This window comes from Dermochelys coriacea, chromosome 1 (genome assembly GCF_009764565.3).
Source record: "Dermochelys coriacea isolate rDerCor1 chromosome 1, rDerCor1.pri.v4, whole genome shotgun sequence".
Taxonomy (NCBI): Eukaryota; Metazoa; Chordata; order Testudines; family Dermochelyidae; genus Dermochelys; species Dermochelys coriacea.
Window position 1 is genome coordinate 35,223,038 of NC_050068.2, and position 22,827 is coordinate 35,245,864.

Genomic DNA, 22,827 nt, shown 5'->3' on the forward strand with positions numbered 1-22,827 from the left:
ACAAAAGTGACTTAACCAGAGTTTAAGATCTGGCCCCTGGCCTCAGAAAATGCAACTATTTCCTTATTCCTTTACGTAATGGCCTAAATCAGTGAGAGAAGAGTCATGCACTGAACTGTTGCTTAGATAAGACATTGCTTCAGGTTCTGAAAATTAAGCCAAGAACTCCTCCTTTAATGTACACACATGAAAAAGAAAGTCAGAAGCAATGTTTGACCCATGGACCCCCACCTCAGCGTGGGAAGTGGATGAGATACAAAGAGAGAATGAGTAGCAGGGATGACACTTTGGTGACATCTGAAGAAAGCAGCATAGCTGAGATGTGGTTTCTAACTTCTTTTTTAATTTGAATTCTACAGTTGTGCTATTTTGCAGCCCACAGGTGTTCATAGAATCATAGAATATCAGGGTTGGAAGGAACCTCAGGAGGTCATCTAGTCCAACTCCCTGCTCAAAGCAGGACCAATCCCCAACTAAATCACTGTTAATATCATTCTAATAGTTTTGTTACTAACCCCAGTTGGGTAAAGGAATCTTTTTTAGAATGTAAAAGTAGAATAAGTGGCATAAACTGCAATTTAAAAGGATTTTCACTAGAGTGTGGTGCAGAAGAATATTTCCTGCCACAGTGTCTTGGGAGTTGGAATGTTATCCAAATAAAGGACATTTGGACAATCTCCAAGAGCAAGAGGTTAATAAAAATAGGTCACACAATGTAGGACTGTGCAGTATATCAAGAATCATAGTTGTGGATAAATTACCAAAAAGCTGCATCGGGATTAGGTGATTAGTCACCAGTCACCCTGGCACCACTAATATCCACTGAGCGTTTTACTGAGTCCAAGCCGCAATGCTGGCTCTGAGAGTCTGATAGCACAAACCATTCCTTTAACTGGCAGCTTAAACTCTACATAAAGCTATTCTAGTCCCAGCGTGTGTCATACTGACGGGGCTGAGGTTGATATACAACCTGAGTGGTTCAGCAACATCTATTTACCGACTCTTCTGAAAATACCCCAATGCATTTCTCCCTGCTCTCCCTTTTATTGTACAAAATGCTTTTACAGAAGGATTTTAATAGATGAAGATGCTGGGTGCCACTCAAGTACCTGGGTACATACAACACCCAGATTGATGTTTAGACCTGATCACACAACTGCTCATGTGAGTTGCTCAGGACAGGTCCCTAATTCTTTTAGCAAAGCTTTTGATATAGTCTCCCATAGTATTCTTCCCAGCAAGTTAAAAAAGTATGGATTGGATGAATGGATTGTAAGGTGGATAGAAAGCTAGATAGATTGTCAGGCTCAATGGGTAGTGATCAACAGCTCGATGTCTAGTTGGCAGCTGGAATCAAGCAGTGTGCCCCAAGGGTTGGTCCTGGGGCCAGTTTTGTTCACCATCTTTATTAATGATCTGGATGATGGGATGGTTTGCACCCTCAGCAAGTTGACATGACACTAAGCTGCGGCGAGAGGTAGATATGCTGGAAGGTAGGGATAGGGTCCAGAGTGATCTAGACAAATTGGACTATTGAGCCAAACGAAATCTGATGAGGTTCAACAAGGACAAGTGCAGATTCCTGCACTTAGGACAGAAGAATCCCATGCACCATTACAGGCTGGCGATTGACTGGCTAAGCAGCAGTTCTGCAGAAAAGGACCTGGGGATTACACTGGATGAGAAGCTGGATATGAGTCAGTAGTGTACCCTTTGCCAAGAAGGTTAACAGCATTTTGGGCTGCATTATTAGGAGCATTGCCAGCAGATTGAGGGAAGTGATTATTCCCTTCTATTTGGCACTGGTGAGGTCACATCTGGAGTATTGCATCCAGTTTTGGGCCCCCCACTACAGAAAGGATGTGGACAAATTGGAGAAGGTCCAGCGGAGGGCAACGAAAATGATCAGGGGGCTAGGGAACATGACTTACGAGGAGTAGCTGAGGGAACTGGTCTTGTTTAGTCTGCAGAAGAGAAGAGTGAGGTGGGATTTGATAGCAGCCTTACACTACCTTAAGGGGGGTTCCAAAGAGGATGGAGCTAGGCTGTTTTCAGTGGTGGCAGATGACAGAACAAGGAACAACGGTCTCAAGTTGCAGTGGGGGAGGTCTAGGTTGGATATTAGGAAACACTATTTAACTAGGAGGATGGTGAAGCACTGGAATGGGTTACCTAGGGAGATGGTGGAATCTCCATCCTTAGAGGTTTTTAAGACCCAGCTTGACAAAGCCCTGGCTGGGATGATTTGGTTGGGGTTGGTCCTGCTTTGAGCAGGGGGTTGAATTAGCTGATCTCCTGACATCTCTTCCAATCCTAATCTTCTATTATTCATCTTGGTCCCTCTATTGATGTGGAGGCAGAATTCCTCAAACATTCATTCATAGTTTAATATCCTTGGCAGTTTCTCCTCCTAATCTGAAATTCTCCTGATCTGTTTAAATTCTTCCCCCCAAAAAAGCAGCTGTCACTAAACTACTAGAAGCGTTGCTGCCATTGCCCAGAAATACATTGTGTTTGGGAATACATTATTCAGCTTGGAAACATTTTTTCTAAATTTAGCTTCCCCAATTTTATTTAAAGGCATCAGCATGAAAACAGAACAACTATGTTTTAAGAATTACTTTGCTCCTTTTGATTATTCATCATGAGAAACAGGAAGCATTTGAAAGACTAAGTATTTTTTGTAAATGAACATATGGTGGGGTCAACTCAAACAAGGCTTTAGGGAAACCTTTAAATGCATCTTCCTTGAAGCTTTTCTAAATATCCATTTTCTTATACAGTAGGTAGAGCCATAGTGGTAGAGTAATAAGATTTCAAAGGCTATTTGGCAGGAAGTTTAGGTACATCTTCAGCAGTGAATCCTTAAAGATCCATTAATGTGGTTTCATCTACAACTATTTGAATGCAAAGCTACTGCCACCATTTCTTTTCCCAGTTAATTAGTGCATGATTAGTGCATTAGTTGAGATGCATGGCGTGGATAGCCAAGCACATGACTTTTGCTGGGACACTAACTCCTCCTGTGGTCTTGGGTAAGCAATTGGAAACTGAGGCAGAAAGGTCTCAGCCTCAACATTTGCTGCTTTCAGTTAGTGTGTACAACATTCCGATTTAGAAGTCAGGTTGATAGAAAAATACAACTGCTGATGAGTCATCCTTTTGAGTCTGCTTAATCTGTTTCTCTCAGTAACTATTCCCCATGTGTAGATCTTCCTTCTGTAGGAAATCAGAGGGTTTCATTACTTGCTATAGAGTACCTGGATAATTATAATAATAATTCAGAGGGAGCTAACAAAGCTCTGTGGAGGGGAAGCAACGTGACAGATCAAACTGATCTGGGGTAAAGTTTTCAAAAGTACCCAAGGCCCAGAGTTTTAAAGATACTTAGACATCTATATCAAAAGGGTAGCCGTGTTAGTCTGGATCTGTAAAAGCGGCAAAGAGTCCTGTGGCACCTTATAAACTAACAGACATATTGGAGCATAGGCTTTCATGGGTGAATACCCACTTCGTCGGATGCATGTAGTGGAAATTTCCAGAGGCAGGTATTAATGCAAGCAAGGATCAGGCTAGGGATAACGCGGTTAGTTCAGTTAGGGAGGATGAGGCCCTCTTCTAGCAGTTGAGCTGTGAACACCAAGGGAGGAGAAACTGCTTTTGTAGTTGGCTAGCCGTTCAGTCTTTGTTTAATCCTGAGCTGATGGTGTCTAGACATCTAGTGATGCAGATAGCCACCCAACAGGTATTTCAAAAATTCCTAGTTGCACAACTCCCACTGAAACCAATGGGAATTAGATGCCTAGTGGGGTTTTCAAAAGCCCGAGGCCTGAATGCGCAAAAAGGAGTTAGAGGTTGCATCTGGAGGGTAAAAACCTACTGCTGTTACCAGTTGCTCAATCAGCTCAATTGCTAGAGGTTTGTGCTGTGCATCTAAACATCCCAACCTTAATTCTGGCATTTCCTAACTTTTGAGTGCTTGACTCTGAAACCTTAATAATGTTCTTTTAATGTGGCGCTTTTTTTTGTATTCCATTAGCTAGATAAATGGATCATTCTGTACATTTTATAGGATCAATATACACATGTATGTAAACATGCACATATTCAGCTGCTAGCTGATGTGATTATAAATAAAGCTTCCTCTGTGAGCAGTCTGTTCTCAAACTGTCCACTCCTCATTTCTTATACCTTCCTCTGTAGCATCTGGTATTCGTCACTGACAGACAGGATACTGTACTACATGGATGACTGGTCTGATACGACATGGCACGTCCTTTGTTCCAATGTGAATTCAAGTGACAGATCATTACCCAGTCAGAAGTATTTCTAAAGTACAACTGATGAGGATGCTAATTTTCTTTTGTAATGTCCAGAATGGATACATTTTGTCCAAAATGTTAGTGACTTTGGCCTCCTACTACAATTTGTATTTTCTATGGAAAGATTCTTTGGATTCGGAATACTTATACTGAGCTAAGGATATCTGGTTCTAATTCTTTTGACATTTTACCTATGGTTTTGGCATTGATGAAGTGGTCTTAGTATTTTTCCTTCTTGCAGCTCAATTGTAATGTATTTCCAAAAGGGACAATGTCCTGTGTTTTGCTTTTGTTATGGGACATAATGTACATCACATAGAGTGCAGTATAGCAACTGATAAATGCCGACCTCTGGCTTTGCAATATTACTATTTGTATTTCCCATTAATCTGGTGAGGAGGATCCTGCTGTTCCTATACACTGCAGCGCAGCAGCTAGTAGGTCTGCTGTCTGTTTTAGAGCATTAGAAAAACGTATAACAGCTTGGCAATATCTCAGAACACTGTACATGCACCATTTTGAGGAACCGATCGATGTAAAACTAAAGAATACTGTAAAACCTATCAGAAATGGCATTTGATTAACCTGAAAAAGTTCTTGAAAGAATCAAAGTGCCAGATCATTCAGCAGAGAGCACCCTGTGGTAAACAATTTTACAGCATTTAATAGAGATTAAATAAATCAATAGATTCCTACAAAAATGAATTTGACTTCTATTCAAATTCCTCTACAAGCCTATATAATTTAAGAGAGAAATATATCGTTTCAACACTGTCTTTAACTATTTATAGCATGGATTATTTTATATAAAATTCTATAGGATGGTTAAAAAATTCTATACAAATTTTAAGTTTTCTACTAAATTCTGTAGGCCTTTCCCATAATGGGTGTATATGCGTGTGTTGGGAAAAGCAGTGCAGAAGAAAGGAGGTGGGGGAAAGATAAATTATTTTTAAATGCAGTAATCTGTAAAATAGGAATAATGATGCTTACCCTCTTTTGTTAAATGCTTTGAGATCCCCAGGGGAAAGGCATTTTTTGGTAATATTATTAGACAGATAAACAGGATAAAGTAGGTATATTATAGCACTATTATGTAAACAACCACCACATTAAGACTGTAAACAATAAACAAACATAGAATTAATCTATTTTACATGCTGCAGAAGGGACCCATGAAACCACAGATTGTGTTTGCTTCCAGAGTATGGAAAATAGGGAGTTTTTATTCATCCAAGCAAAATTAAAGAATGAGTCCAGACTAGACAGCTTATTGAAGGAACAGGGGACTGTGTTATTTTCTTTCTGACTCTGATGTAGACAAACACTTGGGTCCTGTACTCCCTAAGCAATCCCTATTGATTACACTGGGAGGTTTGCTGGGGCTGTTCCAGTGTTTCCAATCAGGATCTATTGGTGATGATCAGGGATGCAGATCAAACTGGGGTCTTCAGCCCTTCAGAACATTTTGAAAAGCCTAACTGAGACAAAAGTAAGAAAACAAGATGTTTTGAGCAGAAATGAGCTTTTATTCCTAATAGATTCAAAGGCAACCTTTGTTAAGTCCTGCTGTCTTACAACTTTGAGTTCTTTCCAGACAGGTGTAATTGGAGCAAGGCTGCCCAAGGTTCACTGCTGTTGCTAGGCAACAGCAAATGTTATATTTATATTTTTAAACTCTGGTTCTTACACAGGCAGATTATGGACTCAAAAGGAAACATCTGAAGCCAATAAAGGCCTTTTAAAAATGTGATTATATTTTGGGAGCTGATGACTGTTTATATTATACAATGTTTATATTATCATTTGGAAGCTGAAGGGCATTAGACGCATTGTCAGTACCTGACTGCTTCACAAGCACAAAAAAAGGGGGGGCAGAATTTCCATAGCGGGACACAGGAAGTTACAAATACCCAATGAGGAATGTCAGTAGTTTTAAGCTGATATAAAGATGAAAACCCAGTTCATTTTCAAACCATTTTCTGTTGTTTTTTTTAAACAACAAAAATATTAGTTATATTCATCAACACAGCAATATAGCAAGAATGGAAGTATCTGATGTGGAATTGCACGTGCAGATCCTATTAAACAGAAAGTTATTCACAACCATCCTGGATTATTATTATTTTTATTCGTATTGCTGTATGAAGTTCAAGTTCTTAGGGCCCTGCATAACTCTGCCCCTTCCAACTTATCTGTCATCAATTCTTTTTGCATCACTCACTGCCCCTTCAACTCTCAGTGATACTCCATTTGTTGACTTCCAAAACATCGTCTAACTGTCCTCCACACTAACTGCTACACATGGAAAGTCTTTCTTAAGTGAGTTATAGCTCACTCTTCTCTGCGGCCATCTCTGCTTTTAACCTGCTGATCCAAGGACAGGCGGTGTTTACCCATGACATGACAATCAGATTCTTGAGAGGGCTCGAGAGACTCTTCCTGCAGGTCCGGGCTCCTATCCCGCAGTGGGATCTTAGTTTGGTCCTCTCTAGGCTTACTGGCCCACCCTTTGAACTACTGGGGTCCCGCTCCCTTTCCCACCTGTCATGGAAGGTTGCGTTCCTTGTGGCAGTGATGTCAGCGAGATGAGTCTCTGAAATTAAAGCCTTGGCCTCAGAACCGCTGTTTATCTGCAATTGGGTAAACAGAACAGTAACGCTTAAGAAATATCTTCACATTTCCATCAGAGAAGTTATACTGAGGGCCAGAGTTTTATGCTAGTGTAAATTGGGCACATCTCCACTGGAATCAGTCATTACCCTTTGCTATGATTATTTACATTGGCTGAGGATTTGGTCTTATGGCTTCAAAACTTTTGCTTCTTAAAATGTTGTTTACTCCTTATTCCAGCCAGAAGAATGGCATTACTAGGCAAGACAAAGTTGTGAATAAGTAGATGAAAAAATTAAATGAAACTTTAACTATGTCTAATTCAGAGGATAAAGCTATCTTTATTGTCAATATTTAAGTGACAACCCTGAGGAAAAGACAGTTACCTTTTCCGTAACTGGTGTTCGTCAAGATGTGTTGCTCATGTCCTTTCTATATTAGGTCCATTCCATATTAGGTGTGTGTGCTCGCCACATACACCGGTAGTTTTTCCCTCAGCAATATCCATAGGAGACCCGCTCTGGTGCCCTCTGGAGTGGCGCCCACATGGCATGGTATAAGGGGTGCCGCCAGCTCCCTCCACCCTCAGTTCCTTCTTGCCAGAAACTCCAACAGTGGAGAAGGAGGGTGGGTTGTGGAATGGACATGAGCAACAAATCTCGAAGAACATCAGTTATGGGAAAGGTAACTGTCTTTTCTTCTTGGAGTGCTTGCTCATGTCCATTTCATATTAGGTGACTCCCAAGCAGTACCCCTGGAGATGGGTAGGAGTTCACAGACATGTAGATTGCAACACAGCTCTGCCGAATCCAGCATTGTCCCTGGCTTGCTGAGTAATGGCATAAGGAGCCATGAATGTGTGGACAGAGGACCATGTTGTAGCTTTACAGATGTCCTGGATAGGGAAGTGCACCAGGAAGGCTACTAAAGATGCCTGCACTCTAGTCGAGTGCGCTCTGACAATTGGTGGCGGCGGAACCCCCACCAGGTCGTAACAGGTCCTTATGCATGAGATGATCCAATTGGAAGCCCTCTATGAGGACTGGAAGGCCCTTCATCCTATCTGCTGTACCGATGAAGAGCTAAGTTGATTGTCAGAAAGGCTTGGTATGTTCTAAATAAAAAGCCAAGGCCCTTCAGATGTCCAGCGCATGAAGATGTCTCTCTTCACTGGTCTTGTGCTGTTTGGGACAGAACACCAGGAGGAAGATGGCCTGGCTCATATGGAAGGTAGATACCACCTTCAGCAGGAAGACCAGTGGGGCTGCAGCTGAACCTTGTCTTTGTAGAAGACCATGTACAGCGATTCTGAGGTCAAGGCTTTAATTTCAGAGACTCATCTCGGTGACGTCACTGCCACAAGGAACGCAACCTTCCATGACAGATGGGAAAGGGAGCAGGACCCCAGCGGTTCAAAGGGTGGGCCAGTAAGCCTAGAGAGGACCAAATTAAGATCCCACTGCAGGACAGGAGCCCAGACCTGCAGGAAGAATCTCTCGAGCCCTCTCAAGAATCTGACCGTCATGTCATGGGTAAACACCACCTGTTCTTGGATCAGCGGGTGAAAAGCAGAGATGACCACAAGATGCCCTCTAATGGAAGAGTGAGCCAGGCCCAGGTTCCTCAAATGGAGCAGGTAGTCCAGGACAGCCTGTATGGAAGAATGTGAGGGAGAGATGCCACGTTTGGACGCCCAGCAGGAAAACCTCGTCCACTTGGCCTGGTAATCTGGTTGAGGGCTTCCTACTCCCCAGGAGGACCTACTGGACTCCTTTCAAACAGGCCCGCTCCTCCAGGTTTAACCACACAGCATCCATGCCAAGAGGTGGAGGGACTCAACGTTGGGGTGTAAGAGCCGACCCTGGTCTGGTGACAGCAGGTCTGGGCAATTGGGCAGGGGTCAGGGAGGGTCCACTGACAAGTTCATGAGCATGCTGAATCAGTGCTGGTGAGGCCATACTGGGGCGATCACAACAACCTGCACTTTGTCTCTCTTGATCTTTGCCAGGGCCCTGCTGATGAATGGAACTGGAGGGAACACATACATCAGGCTCCCTGACCACGACAGGAGGAAGGCATTGGAGAGGGAGCCCTTGCTCAGACCTTGCCAAGAACAAAACCGGTGGCATTTCCTGTTCTGTCTGGTAGCGAACAGGTCCACTTGGGAAGCTCCCCACCTTTGGAAGATTATGCTGGAGTGACCACTGGTGGTGAGAGGAAAAGCTCCTGCTGAGCTGGTCCACCAGCATATTCTTGACACCGGGAAGGTGACCAGCTTCCAGATGGATTCCATGACTGATACAGAAGTCCCATAGACAGAGTGCTTCTTGACATAGAGCCGACTAGTGCGTTCCCCCTTGCCTGTTGATGCAGAACATTGAGGCTGTGTGTCCATCAAGACTCATACCACCTTGCCCAACAGGTGTGACAGGAACAATCTGCATGCCAGCTGAACTGCTCAGAGCTCTTTGACATTTATGTGTAACTTTGCCTCCTCCGGGGACCACATCCCCTTTGTCTGGAGGTCGCCAAGGTATGCACCCTAGCCGAGGTCCAAGGCATCTGATACCAACTCGATGGAGTGAGAGGGGTTATTGACTGGAACCCTCTCCAGGACTGTCCTGCGGTTGGTCCACCATCGCAGCGAGGGGAGTATTGCCTGGGAAATGGTAACGATCTTTACCAGGGTGTCTTGGGACTGGGAATAGACTGTCCCCAGCCATTGTTGCAGGGGCTGCATTCAGAGCCTGGCATGGTGGATCATCTAGGTGCATGCTGTCATGTGACCCAGCAGGCACAGACAGACCCTGGCTGTAGTCAGAGGGAACATGGAGACTACCGCGATGAGGTCCGTCAACATGTAGAACCTTTCTAGCGGAAGGAATGCTCTGGTGCAGGTCAAGTCAAGAACTGCTCTGATGAACTCCATCCTCTACACCAGCACAAACGTTGACTTTTTGTCGTTTACCAGTAGGCCCAGAGAGTGGCACATGGCTTGAAGCACCGTGATATCCCTCTGGACTTGAGACCTGGAGCTGCCCTTGATTAGCCAGTCATCGAGCTATGGGTAGATCTGGATACCCCGGTGCCTGAGGTAAGCCAATACCACCAACATGAACTTGGAAAACACTCTCAGTGCTGTCACTAGGCTGAACGGGTGGACCACAAACTGGTAGTGGAAGCGTCTGTGTACCTGAAAGATCGCTATGTGGAAGTATGCATCTTCAAGTTGAGGGCAGTATACCAGTCACCCGGATCCAGCGAAGGGATAATAGAAGCCAGGGAAACCATGAGGAACTTTAACTTCTTTAGGTACTTGTTGAGGTCTTGCAGTTCCAGGATAGGCTGCAGACTGCCCTTAGCCTTTAGGATCAAAAAGTACCAGGAATAGAACCCCTTGTTCCAGTATTCGAGAGGAACTTTCTCCACCACCCTTAGCTTCTGTGTGAGGAGACTCTCATGAGAGGGGTCCCTGAAGAGGGATGCGGAAGGCGGGAGGGGGGAAGAGGGAGTAGAAAGGAACTGGAAGGTATAACCCTGCTCTACTGTGCTGAGGACCCATCGGTCTGAAGTTATAGCAATCCAAGCAGGGAGGAAAAGGGAAAGGCAGTTGGAGAACACTAGGGCAGATGGATCCGGGGAACAGACTGATAGGTTGCCCTCCAGCACACCTTCAGAATGACTACTTGGCCCCTTGCTTGGCACGGGTTGAGCCTGACTGGGCAGAAGGTGCAGGCAGGTGGCTCGGACGGCGCTTGTAGCCCTTGGCTCATTTGTGGGGCTGGTCCTGCTGAGGCTGGCTTCCCTGGCCCTGAGGCTGCTGTGGTTTGAACCGCTTATGTGCCGGAACTGGGACGTAGAGACCCAGGGTGGTGCGAGAGTCCTTGAGGCTATGCAACTTGCTGTCTGTCTGCTCCGTAAATACAGCTTGGCCATCAAAGGGCAAGTCCTGCACTGACTGCTGAGCCTCAGAGGACAACCCAGAAAGGAGCAGCCAGGAGGAGATAGTGGAAGCCATGGGTAGAAGTAGTTGTGCGGGTAGAAGCATCAGCAGCGTCTGACGCCTCCTGGAGTGCCACCCTGGCTGTGGTCATGCCCTCATTGAGGATCACTCAAAACTCTTTAGAAGCTTCGGGGAGTGACCCTTCAAACTTGGCCATGGCTTACCACATATTGAAGTCTTATCGGTCAAAGAGGGCTTGGTGGTTAGCCACTCTCAGCTGAAGGCTGGAAAATGAATAAACCTTACATCCAAAGACATCCAGCCTCCTTGAGTCTCTATTTTTGGGGGTGACCCCAGGTTGTCCTTGCCTCTCTTTGTGGTTAACTGTCTCTACCACAAGGGAATTGAGGGCAGGGTGGGGATATAAGTAATCAAACCCCTTGGTTGACACAAAGTACTTGTGTTTGCCCCTCTTAGAGACAGGGTCCATGGAAGAGGGGGTCTGCCACAGGGCATTAATGATTATGGAAACCCCTTCATGAAAGGGTAGGGCTACACTGGCAGGAGCCGAGGAGCAGAGGACGTCAAACAGGGAGTCCGAGGGCTCTTCCAGTTCCTCTGCCTTAAGCCCCGGGTTGGACGTGACCCTCCTGGTGCACTTTGGGATTGTCTTGAGAAACTGGGTGTGGGGTCCCCATGATAGCCTCATCTGGTGACAACTAGGACAATGACCGTGCCATGAGGATCTCTACTTCCATTGGTCCAGCAGCTTGCTCCCCTGGGTCCTCCTGAACCTGTGGGGTCTTACACCCGGAAGTCTAGAGCACCAGAGTGGGATGGGATACCGAGGCTGCTGGCCTCTCCGAGGCTCCCGATGCTGACTGGGCAGCCTGGGAGGATTGGGTGAACTCCCAAGGGTTCCACGGGTACCATGGCAGCAGCCACAGTGCATATGGCCATGGGACAGGTTTTGGTGCTGATGCTACAGGCGGCACCGGAGGTACTGGGGCTTGTCCTGTGGTTAGGGAACCTTGCTCTGTGCTGGAGGTATAAATGGAGCAGTTGGTACCAGGCAACCAGGATCAGATGGAGTGGTGGCTCTTGTCCAACCAGTGCCAGTCACTGCATCCCAAAGCTGACCTGTCCAAGCAGGATCTCAGGGACTGACCACATTCAGCAGATCTGTGTCAGAGACCCGGCAATTCACGCCTCACGCTACTTGACCAGTACTGGGACGTCAAATGGGAGCTAATACGGGCCAATTGTCAGGAGGATCTTCCCGAGCACTGTTAGGAAATGGGCGATGATGGCCCAGTGATCTCTGATCCTTGATCGGTCCCGTGATCGGTACTGAGCCCTTTTAGATGGCTGGGGCCAGACCGGGAGTTCTTGCCGGGTGGCGCGTGCCTCAGAGGGTCTGTGCCAATCTACCAGAGAGCAGGGGTGTAAGTAAGTCAAGTGACTTACTGGTATGCTGGAGCAAGCTCTGGTCCCCGGAAGGGGTGGGGCCTAGGGTGGAAGGGGCAGGGTTGAGGGGATCAGAGCCAGCCCCAGCCCACCCTGTAATGTAAGTGCCCCCCCTCCACCACCACCTGGGTAGCAGTAGCAGCCCGGGGCTCCAGGGGCTATTTAAAGGGCCCAGGGCTCTTCTACCGCCCTGGCCCTTTAAATAGCCGCCGGAGCCCTGGGGTAGCGATGGTGCTCCAGCTGCCTCTGCTGCCCTGGTCCTTTAAATAGCCGCTGGAGCCCCGCCGCTTCCCCAGGTAGAGGCAGGGGAGCCGTGCGCCCTTTAAATAGACCCCGGAGCTCTGGTGAAGCAGCGGGGCTCCAGCGGCTATTTAAAGGACCAGGGCTGCAGAAGCAGCTGGAGCCCCCACTACCCCAGGGCTCCAGGCACTATTTAAAGGGCCCGCGGCTCCCTTGCTTCTACCGACCCGGTCCTTTAAATAGCCACCGGAGTCCTTCAGCCGCTACCCCAGGGCTCCAGCAGCAGGGCTCTGGAGGCAATTTAAAGAGCATGGGGCTCCAGCCACTGCTGGGAGCCCCAGGCCCTTTAAATTGCCCCCTGGGGAAGCCGGGCTGCTGGTATGCCATACCAGGGCATACCGGCTTACTTTCACCTCTGCCAGAGAGGTACGCCTCGAGTCCCTCGATCGGTGCCCCTTTGCGGAGATCAAAGAGGGCTCCGCTGAGCCTGCCTCTCTAATACTGAGGCATGATGGCTTTGTGGGAGGCGAGCTATGGTGAGACGTCCCTCTCGATGGGGAATGGTGCCGCTGAGGTGGGGATACATGCATAGGTCCCAGTATGGGTTTTTCCTGAGACTGGGGTACTGCTGGAGCCAGCACCGAGAGTGCCAGGATCTCCTGAGCTGCTTGAAGGGCTTCGGGTGCCCCTAAGCCTCTGACTGCCAAATGCTTGGACTGGATCAGTTTATAATTGCCCTGTTCTGTTCACTCCCTCTTAAGCATCTGGCATTGGCCACTGTCAGAAGACAGGATACTGGGCTAGATGGACCATTGGCCTGACCAATACGGACATTCTTATGTTCTTATTTTAATTACCCTTCATTATTTGTACTGTGTCAACAGCAGGCGAAATGGTGTTAAAGTGACTGAATATACAACAAAATGTGGTTCCTACTAGCATGTCCAATGTTTAACTAGGTTACAAATGAGTAGATAATATATTTCTTTTAATTTTAATTTTATGTATTTTGTGGAACATATATGCTAAATATTTAATACTTATGGTGTTGACATTGCTCTGTTGCCATAAATGTTAATACAATACTGTATTTTATAATAAATTCAAAAAATATACATAAAGTATTTTATAGAAATAGACAGAACATGTACCTTTGAAATATAAGACAATCATAAATTCAATGGGTAGGCTATACTTTTCCAACATGAGGAACACACAAGCCAGCTTATATGCTCAGTGAAGTAAGGGTGAGTCCTGTAGAACTCTGTGGGTTAATTTCTGGCATTATTCATTATCCATTATTCATGGATATCAAGGCAAATCAACAACAAGCCAATTTAACCCTCTTAAGGAAAAGTCCACTGGAGAAGGCTGTGGAGGAAGAAAAACTTCCCCTTGTGGACTGCCCTTCATGTTCTTGTCAGGATACAGGGGTTGCCTCCCCTTTGTGGATGAAGAAAAAGGCAATCTGGTCCCCAAGACCCTTCAAATCCTCTGTGAGCCACTCAGATATTTAGAATGGGGTGGTTTCCTAGGACCGATCTAAAAACAAAACCCAAACATCCTCCACAAACTAGCAAAGGGAAAGAGGTTTGGGTATTAAAAATTATTTTCAAATGTTAAGGCAATTAAGTGAACTTTCTGTTTTCTTCTCACCAGGGTGCTGTAAGGACAAGGAATTAATTCTGTTCTGCAAAATCATTATTATTCATGTTATTTCAAAAAATTGTGGATATGAACCTTAATGTAAACAATTATTTTAGTTTCATAGTTCAGTGGTATGTGTTTAGGCAGACGTGTTTGTAGCATGCGTTTCTTTTATTCCCTGGAATGAGTAGGTTACAAAGTGAGTCAGAAGCTATACATTTTGTTAATTTAAGACAGGAATTACAATCATTTGAAATCATCAGTCTCTGACACGTGAATGGAAGGAGACCTTCTTTCCTGCCCCTGTCAATACCTTGAAAATGTAAGGCTAAAGTTTCCTTGTTAGGTTAATTTTGGGAGGGAGAGAGAGTGGGGTAGGAGGAGCAGGGGAATTGCTATGTTGGGCCATTCTGTTAAAGTCAATGGGAGTTTTCCAGTTGACTGAAGTGAGAACAGGATTGAGCAAATAAATATGGATTAATAAAAATACTTGAATTATATTTCCTGGGACTGCACAGAATGGAGACATATTTTAGAGCTCTTTGCCCTAAGTGCTAGTGATACAACCCAAGGTGTTCACAGGTGGTGCAACACTCACTTTTGTGCTCCTCCAATCCTGAGTGGCTGTTATCAGGGTTGTACCCCCAACATACCTTACAGTAGCCTAAAAGCTATTCTGTGTCATGCAAACAGCCAATTAGTTTAAGCATCGAATTGGCAGCAGGGGACTGGCAGGGTTGTATGAAGCCATGGCCACATCCCAGTTACTGTAGCCACACCCCTCACTTACGGCACAGTGGAAGGTGATGTAAGAGCCTTTGCACCAGCCTATACTACCAGGAGATCATACCCAGGGGCAATCCTCCCAGGGCTAGTTAAATTGGCTTTAAAGGAAGCATGGTGCAAAGCAGACACAACATGTCCCAAGAGCCGTTCTCCAGTCCCATAGTGAGCTAATTTTTCACTCTTGCAGCCAAAGTAATAACAGAATGGTTACTGAAACCACTAGGAACAGCACTGGACCTTAAAAGGTCCTTACCTTTAAAAGGTAAGAGTTCTAACGTTCTATGAATGGTAAGTAGGTTACTTCTGTACTGAGCTTTCATCAGACTAATAAAAAACATATATCTACCTTTCCTGGCTGGATTTCCTCTAAGGGCCAAATTCTTCTCTCAATAATACCCATGTCAACTGGCGCAATGTCACAAAATTCCTGCACTCCAGGTTTATATCTATGCAACTCACATCAAAGTCTCTCACTTCTTCAAATATCTCTCTAACACTGACAGGACTTCCAGAACCAGCAATAGAAACAGATGGGGATCGAGACAGCTTTCAGCAATAGAGGGCAAAATGTCTTCAAAATATGGCTGAAGGCAGATTTAAGTGTTGCAAAGACCTTGTGCTACTTCTAAACAGGGGTGACTTTCACCCACTGACTTCTATGGGAGTTACTTTATCAGGAAAAACCCCTGAAAAGACTTTTTATGTTTTGATTACACTGAGGTCAAGACGCTAGGTTCCGATATGTTTAAAGAGAAGAGAGATTTTCTAATTTTAATTTAAAATAATGTGCAGAGTTTTGCCATACTTAAGATTAGTTTGGGTCCCGGTTCTTCTTCTCTATTACCATACAACTGTCTGAAGCCACTGCTGAGTACTTCATGATCAAAAATCTACTCTGTATGTCTGCCACTTACTTAAGTAACTGCACATCTTCTGTTGTGTAAGTTTTACCTGACATGAATGGGTTCTCCAGATGAATGTCATTTCATTCACCAGTTTTAATTACTTTTTAACTTTAGAGTCCCACTGCTTTATATTTTAGCATATCAGAAGCTTCAAGTCTTGGATGAAGAAATTCCATTTAAAACTTTAATTTATATAGATAGGTACAGGAAAAATTAATATGTAAATGCACGACTGAAAAAAAAACTCAGCATGGCTTGATTGGTGGTTCACAGTATTAGAGCGTTCAGCTAGATGCTGAAGCCTGGGAAAAGCTGTGCTTCAGAAAATTACTTCACATGACAAATAATGCAGAAGAACAAGAGAGATATAAATCTCTTGATAAAGAAATGAGGACGCAAGAACTAATCAAGTTGCAGAAATTCTTATAGTCAATCTGTTAAATTTGAACAATTAGAGGAACTTTCTTTTAGGCCAGCTGTTTCTCATAACCTGATTTAATCAAAAGTACTCTGAATTTGCATAATTTCTCCAAAGGGTTAGCAACGAGAACGTTTTGCCATTTTCTATCTTTTTTTTGCATTATGAAAATGTTTTTATTGAGTGCCTCTTGATAGTGCTAAATAATACCTTTTCCTCCAACTATACATAGAACTCTTTGAAATCTTAGCCTCATCAGTAAAATTAAACACACTCTCATAAGCCATTGGAATTGCACCTTCCTACATCAAGTCCACATAGGGGTGAGGAACAGAACCCTCAGCCAAAAACTGTAACAATATCCATGGAGTACATGGTATGGGGGAGGTAGGATAGACATTGTCACTTAGGTGCTATTTTGGACTAGCTGATGTATGGATTTACTGGCCATTTCCCTACCATTCCTTTGGCCTGCCAACAGCTCACTCTTAGCTCTGCAGCAGTACGTCCTGGAGCAGTGAAAAGGGACTGTGGAATGCTCCTTCCCAGCCTCTCCGAGTGCTTCACTCATTTTCTTTGGTGGGAGTTTTGCAGCTGCCCTGGAGGGGGTGGAGACTGCAGGATGCATGGTAAAATTTCACTCAAAAGCCAGGGCTGAAATCAAAGCAATCCAGAAAGGCTAGCAGCACTTACTGGTATGTGGTTGGACTGACATTGATGCGACGCGGATGACTTCCTGACTCAAACTTGCTTGCCAGAGTGACGTTGTTTCCAAAGAGACAATAACGTGGCATTCTCACACCAACAACTCCAGCCAGAACTGATCCTGAATGAATTCCTATCCTCATCTGGGGAAAAAAACAAAAAAAATAAGTCAACAACATGTGTTTGTAACTTCTGTAGCTGTATCCAATGCTAATGTAGTCAGAGGGCTTTTACAGTGTTTTCCCAGGCCACTCCCAAGAACCAATTTGAAGCGATAATAAACTGCGGAGGAAACACCAAGCTCTTCCCATACAATACAGACAGAATTAAAAAGTAAAGGGGATGAATGCACCTTTGCAATATAACTATGTCAAGAAAGATAAGACTTTTTAATTGGTAAATGTCAATTTTGCTGTGCACATGCATACACACAGACACACACACAGACACACAAGCCAACAAAAATATTTCTATTGATGATAATATAAATTTACAGATAGGTGAAGTAAGAAAAATGCTGATTGAGAATCTATTAAAGTTTGATTTAAGGATACTTACTTTGTGCATTTTCACATATGATGTTTACAGTTTATGTATTTAACATAACATAATTTTAACATGTTCTAAAGCATAAATTTTTTGAATCTCAATGTCTACTGTAATTAATTATTGTTTGACACTCCCATTGTCCAACTCGCCCATAATTTCCCATGACTGTGAAAATTTAAAATAGACAAAAATTGAAAAAAATGCTTTAAAATAAACTTTGGTATTGTCTATTGAAATTATATCTCAAATTCTGCCATGCCTAAGTATAACTTGCATATGCAGGGGATTACTGATATGAAAAAAATAACCACTTACAGGACACTGTAGGGGAAAGATCTCAATATTGATACAAAAATTATATTTACAGTATAATACTTTTTTAAGGTAGTTACAAATTTGTTTCTGCCTTTATTGACTATTAAGATATAGCTACAAGTATGTAATAAGCAGGATGCTTGAAAATATAACAATACATACTATATTTAGCTAGCTATGTTACCAAGCATAAAGCCAAACAAAGACATTCCAGGAGGTTTCTGTTTTCTGTCCCCAAGGACAAGCACTAACTCCTTCTTAGCCATAAGGATTTTTATTGCCCCTAAGTGTTGTACAAATTCATAAAATCTGCATTTTAAAGTATACCTTGCTTTAACTTTGTACTACTTTCTGTTGTGCCATGTTTTAAAGATGAACTTATTATTGAAATTTGTGCTTTGAACAAAAGATTCAATAGAAGTTTATTTGCTATTACAAGACTGTAACCATGTGACACATTCATGTTTTAGGAAGAGTCCTGATTGCAAGAAGGAGTGTAGGAATTTGTTATCAGAGCAATACATTTAAATCATAAAATGAGCCTATACCTCAATTGCCACTCTTTTCTTTTCAAACCCTGCTTGTGTCTTTTAAAACTTAAGGAAAAACATAGGTGGTTGGAAATATTTTACAGCTTTCATTTAGTTCTTAAATATTGAAATGGCAAAAATCTTTGTGAAATGCAGATCTGCAAATAAAATTAAGTAAATGCAAAGCTCCTGACACAGCTCCTAATATCACTGTTATATAAATGGTAAAATGCTTTATTTACAAATACTGCAAGGCCAGTTGATGCTATAACTGGTTACTAACATAAGAAGTCATATGAGTAAAGAAATGTTTATATTAATTGGGAAATTAGTTATCTGGCAATGCTTCAGCAATCCCTCATCAAACTTTGTGAAGACAAGAACCACCTCTTCAAAGACTGGTAAAAAGAAAAGACAATACCTTCTTTGGGTATGTCTATACTACGAAATTAGGTCAAATTTATAGAAGTAGGTTTTGTAGAAAGCATTTTTAGACAGTCGAGTGTGTGTGTCCCCACACAAATGCTCTAAGTGCATGTAGTCAGAGGACTGTGTCCACACTACCGAGGCAACCATCGACTTCCGGAGCTTTGCACTGTGGGTAGCTATCCCACAGTTCCCGCAGTCTCCATGGCCCATTTGAAGTCTGGGTAGAAATCTCAGTGCCTGATGGGGCTAAAACATTGTTGTGGGTGGTTCTGGGTACATATCGTCAGGCCCCCGTTCCCTCCCTCCCTCCATAAAAGCAAGGGCAGACAATCGTTTTGCGCCTTTTTTCTTGAGTAACCTGTGCAGACGCCATACCATGGCAAGCATGGAGCCCGCTCAGCTAACCATCACCGTACGTCTCCTGGGTGCTGGCGGACGTGGTACTGCATTGCTATACAGCAGCAGTTTATTGCCTTTTGGCAGCAGACAGTGCAGTATGACTGGTAGCCGTCGTCGACGTAGTCCTGGGTGCTCTTTTAATGGGGCAAACATGGGAATGACTCAGCCAGGTCATTTCCCTTGTTTCGTCTCATGGCAATTGAGTCCTACCGGCAGTGCACTGTCTTTTAATCTGCAGCTAGCAGAAGACGATGGCCAGTAGTCATACTGCACTGTCTTCCGCTGAACACCCAGGAGGTGATGATGGCTAGCAGTTGTACTGCACAGTCTGCTGCCAGTAAGATGTATAAAGATAGATGAAGTGGCTCAAAACAAGAAATAGACCAGATTTGTTTTGTATTCATTTTCTCCTCCCTCCCTCCCTCTGTGAAATCAACGGCCTGCTAAACCCAGTTTTGAGTTCTATCCTTGAGGTTTTGAGTTCTATCCTTGAGGTGGCCATTCAGTTTCTCGCAAAACCACCCCCTTTGTTGATTTTAATTCCCTGAAAGCCAACGCTGTAAGCCATGTCGTCAGTCGCCCCTCTCTCCGTCAGGGCAACAGCAGACAATCGTTCTGCGCCTTTTTTCTGTGCAGACGCCATGCCAGGGCAAGCATGGAGCCCACTCAGATCACTTTGGCAATTAGGAGCACATTAAACACCACACACATTATCCAGCAGTATATGCAGCACCAGAACCTGGCAAAGCGAAACCGGGCGAGTAGGCGACGTCAGCGCGGTTACGAGAGTGATGAGGACATGGACACAGACTTCTCTCAAAGCACGGGCCCTGCCAATGTGGGCATCATGGTGCTAATGGGGCAGGCTCATGCGGTGGAACACTAATTCTGGGCTCGGGAAACAAGCACAGACTGGTGGGACCGCATAGTGTTGAGGGTCTGGGATGATTCCCAGTGGGTGCAAAACTTTCGCATGTGTAAGGGCACTTTCATGGAACTTTGTGACTTGCTTTCCCCTGCCCTAAGGCGCAAGAATATCAAGATGAGAGCAGCCCTCACAGTTGAGAAGCGAGTGGCCATAGCCCTGTGGGAGCTTGCAATGCCAGACAGCTACTGGTCAGTTGGGAATCAATTTGGAGTGGGCAAATCTACTGTGGGGGCTGCTGTGATGCAAGTAGCCAACGCAATCAAAGATCTGCTGATATCAAGGGTAGTGACCCTGGGAAATGTGCAGGTCATAGTAGATGGCTTTGCTGCAATGGGATTCCCTAACTGTGGTGGGGCCAAAGACGGAACCCATATCCCTATCTTGGCACCGGACCACTAGGGCAGCCAGTACATAAACTGCAAGGAGTACTTTTCAGTGGTGCTGCAAGCACTGGTGGATCACAAGGGACACTTAACCAACATCAACGTGGGATGGCCAGAAAAGGTTCATGACGCTCACGTCTTCAGGAACTCTGGTCTGTTTAAACAGCTGCAGGAAGGGATTTACTTCCCAGACCAGAAAATAACTGTTGGGGACGTTGAAATGTCTACAGTTATCCTTGGGGACTCAGTCTACCCCTTAATGTCCTAGCTCATGAAGCTGTACACAGGCACCCTGGACAGTAGTAAGGAGCTGTTCAACTACAGGCTGAGCAAGTGCAGAATGGTGGTAGAATGTGCATTTGGACGTTTAAAAGCGCACTGGAGCAGTTTACTGACTCGATTAGACCTCAGTGAAACCAATATTCCCACTGTTATTACTGCTTGCTGTGCACTCCACAATATCTGTGAGAGTAAGGGGAGACATTTATGGCGGGGTGGAAGGTTGAGGCAAATCGCCTGGCCGCTGGTTACGCGCAGCCAGACACCAGGGCGGTTAGAAGAGCACAGGAGGGTGCGGTGCGCATCAGAGAAGCTTTGAAAACCAGTTTCATGACTGGCCAGGCTACGGTATGAAAGTTCTGTTTGTTTCTCCTTGATGAAATCCCCCGCTCCTTGGTTCACTCTACTTCCCTGTAAGCTAACCACCTCCCCATCTCCCTTTGATTACCGCTTGCAGAGGCAATAAAGTCATTGTTGCTTCACATTCATGCATTCTTTATTAATTCATCACACAAATAGGGGGATAATTACCAAGGTAGCCCAGGAGGGGTGGTGGAGGAGGGAAGGACAAGGCCACACAGCACTTTAAAACTTTAAAACTTATTGAATGCCAGCCTTCTGTTACTTGGGCAATCCTCTGGGGTGGAGTGGCTGGATGGCCGGAGGGCCCCCCCCCCCACTGTGTTCTTGGGCGTCTGGGTGAGGAGGCTATGGAACTTGGGGAGGAGGGCGGTTGGTTACATGGTGGCTGTAGCGGCGGTCTGTGCTCCTGCTGCCTTTCCTGCAGCTCAACCATACACTGGAGCATATTAGTTTGATCCTCCAGCAGCCTCAGCATTGAATCCTGCCTCCTCTCATTATGCTGCCGCCACCTGTCAGCTTCAGCCCTCTCTTCAGCCCGCCACCTCTCCTCCTGGTCATTTTGTGCTTTTCTGCACTCTGACATTGTCTGCCTCCATGCATTTGTCTGTGCTCTGTCAGTGTGGGAGGACAGCATGAGCTCAGAGAACATTTCATTGCGAGTGCGTTTTTTTTGCCTTCTAATCTTCGCTAGCCTCTGGCAAGGAGAAGATCCTGTGATCCTTGAAACACATGCAGCTGGTGGAGAAAAAAATAAGGGACAGTGGTATTTGAAAAGACATTTTATAGAACAATGGGTACACTCTTTCACGGTAAACCTTGTAATGTAAACATTACATACATAGCACATGTGCTTTCGTTACAAGGTCGCATTTTGCCTCCCCCCACCGCGTGGCTAACAGCGGGGAACATTTCTGTTCAGCCATAGGCAAACAGCCCAGCAGGAATGGGCACCTCTGAATGTCCCCTTAAGAAAAGCACCCTATTTCAACCAAGTGACCATGAATGATATCACTCCCCTGAGGATAATAGAGAGAGAGAAAGAACGGATGTTGTTTGAACGCCAGCAAACATACACTGCAATGCTTTGTTCTACAATGATTCCCGAGTACGTTCTACTGGCATGGAGTGGTAAAGTGTCCTACCATGGTGGATGGAATAAGGCTGCCCTACTCAGAAACCTTTTGCAAAGGCTTTGGGAATATATCCAGGAGAGCCATGAATGCCAGGGAAAATTAATCATTAAACTTGCTGGCTTTTAAACCTTGTATAGTATTTTAAAAGGTACACTCACCAGAGATCCCTTCTCCGCCTGGTGGGTCCGGGAGGCACCCTTGGGTGGGTTCGGGGGGTACTGGCTCCAGGTCCAGGGTGAGAAACAGTTCCTGGCTGTCGGGAAAACTGGTTTCTCCGCTTGTTTGCTGTGAGCTATCTACAACCTCCTCATCATCGTCTTCCTCGTCCCCAAAATCTGCTTCCGTGTTGCCTCCATCTCCATTGAAGGAGTCAAACAACACAGCTGGGGTAGTGGTGGCTGAACCCCCTAAAATGGCATGCAGCTCATCATAGAAGTGGCATGTTTGGGGCTCTGACCCGGAGCGGCCGTTGG

The 22,827-nt window shown here is 44.9% G+C and overlaps 1 protein-coding gene across 1 annotated transcript in view; it reads right to left on the reverse strand.

Moving 5' to 3' along the window:
• Nucleotides 1-22,827, reverse strand: part of GUCY1A2 (guanylate cyclase 1 soluble subunit alpha 2) — a 302,125-nt gene that overhangs the window by 10,723 nt on the left and 268,575 nt on the right. Inside the window, exon 7 of the mRNA XM_038422765.2 lies at nt 17,035-17,189. Within this exon, the coding sequence (XP_038278693.1) occupies nt 17,035-17,189 (155 nt within the window). The remainder of the gene's footprint in view (nt 1-17,034; nt 17,190-22,827) is intronic.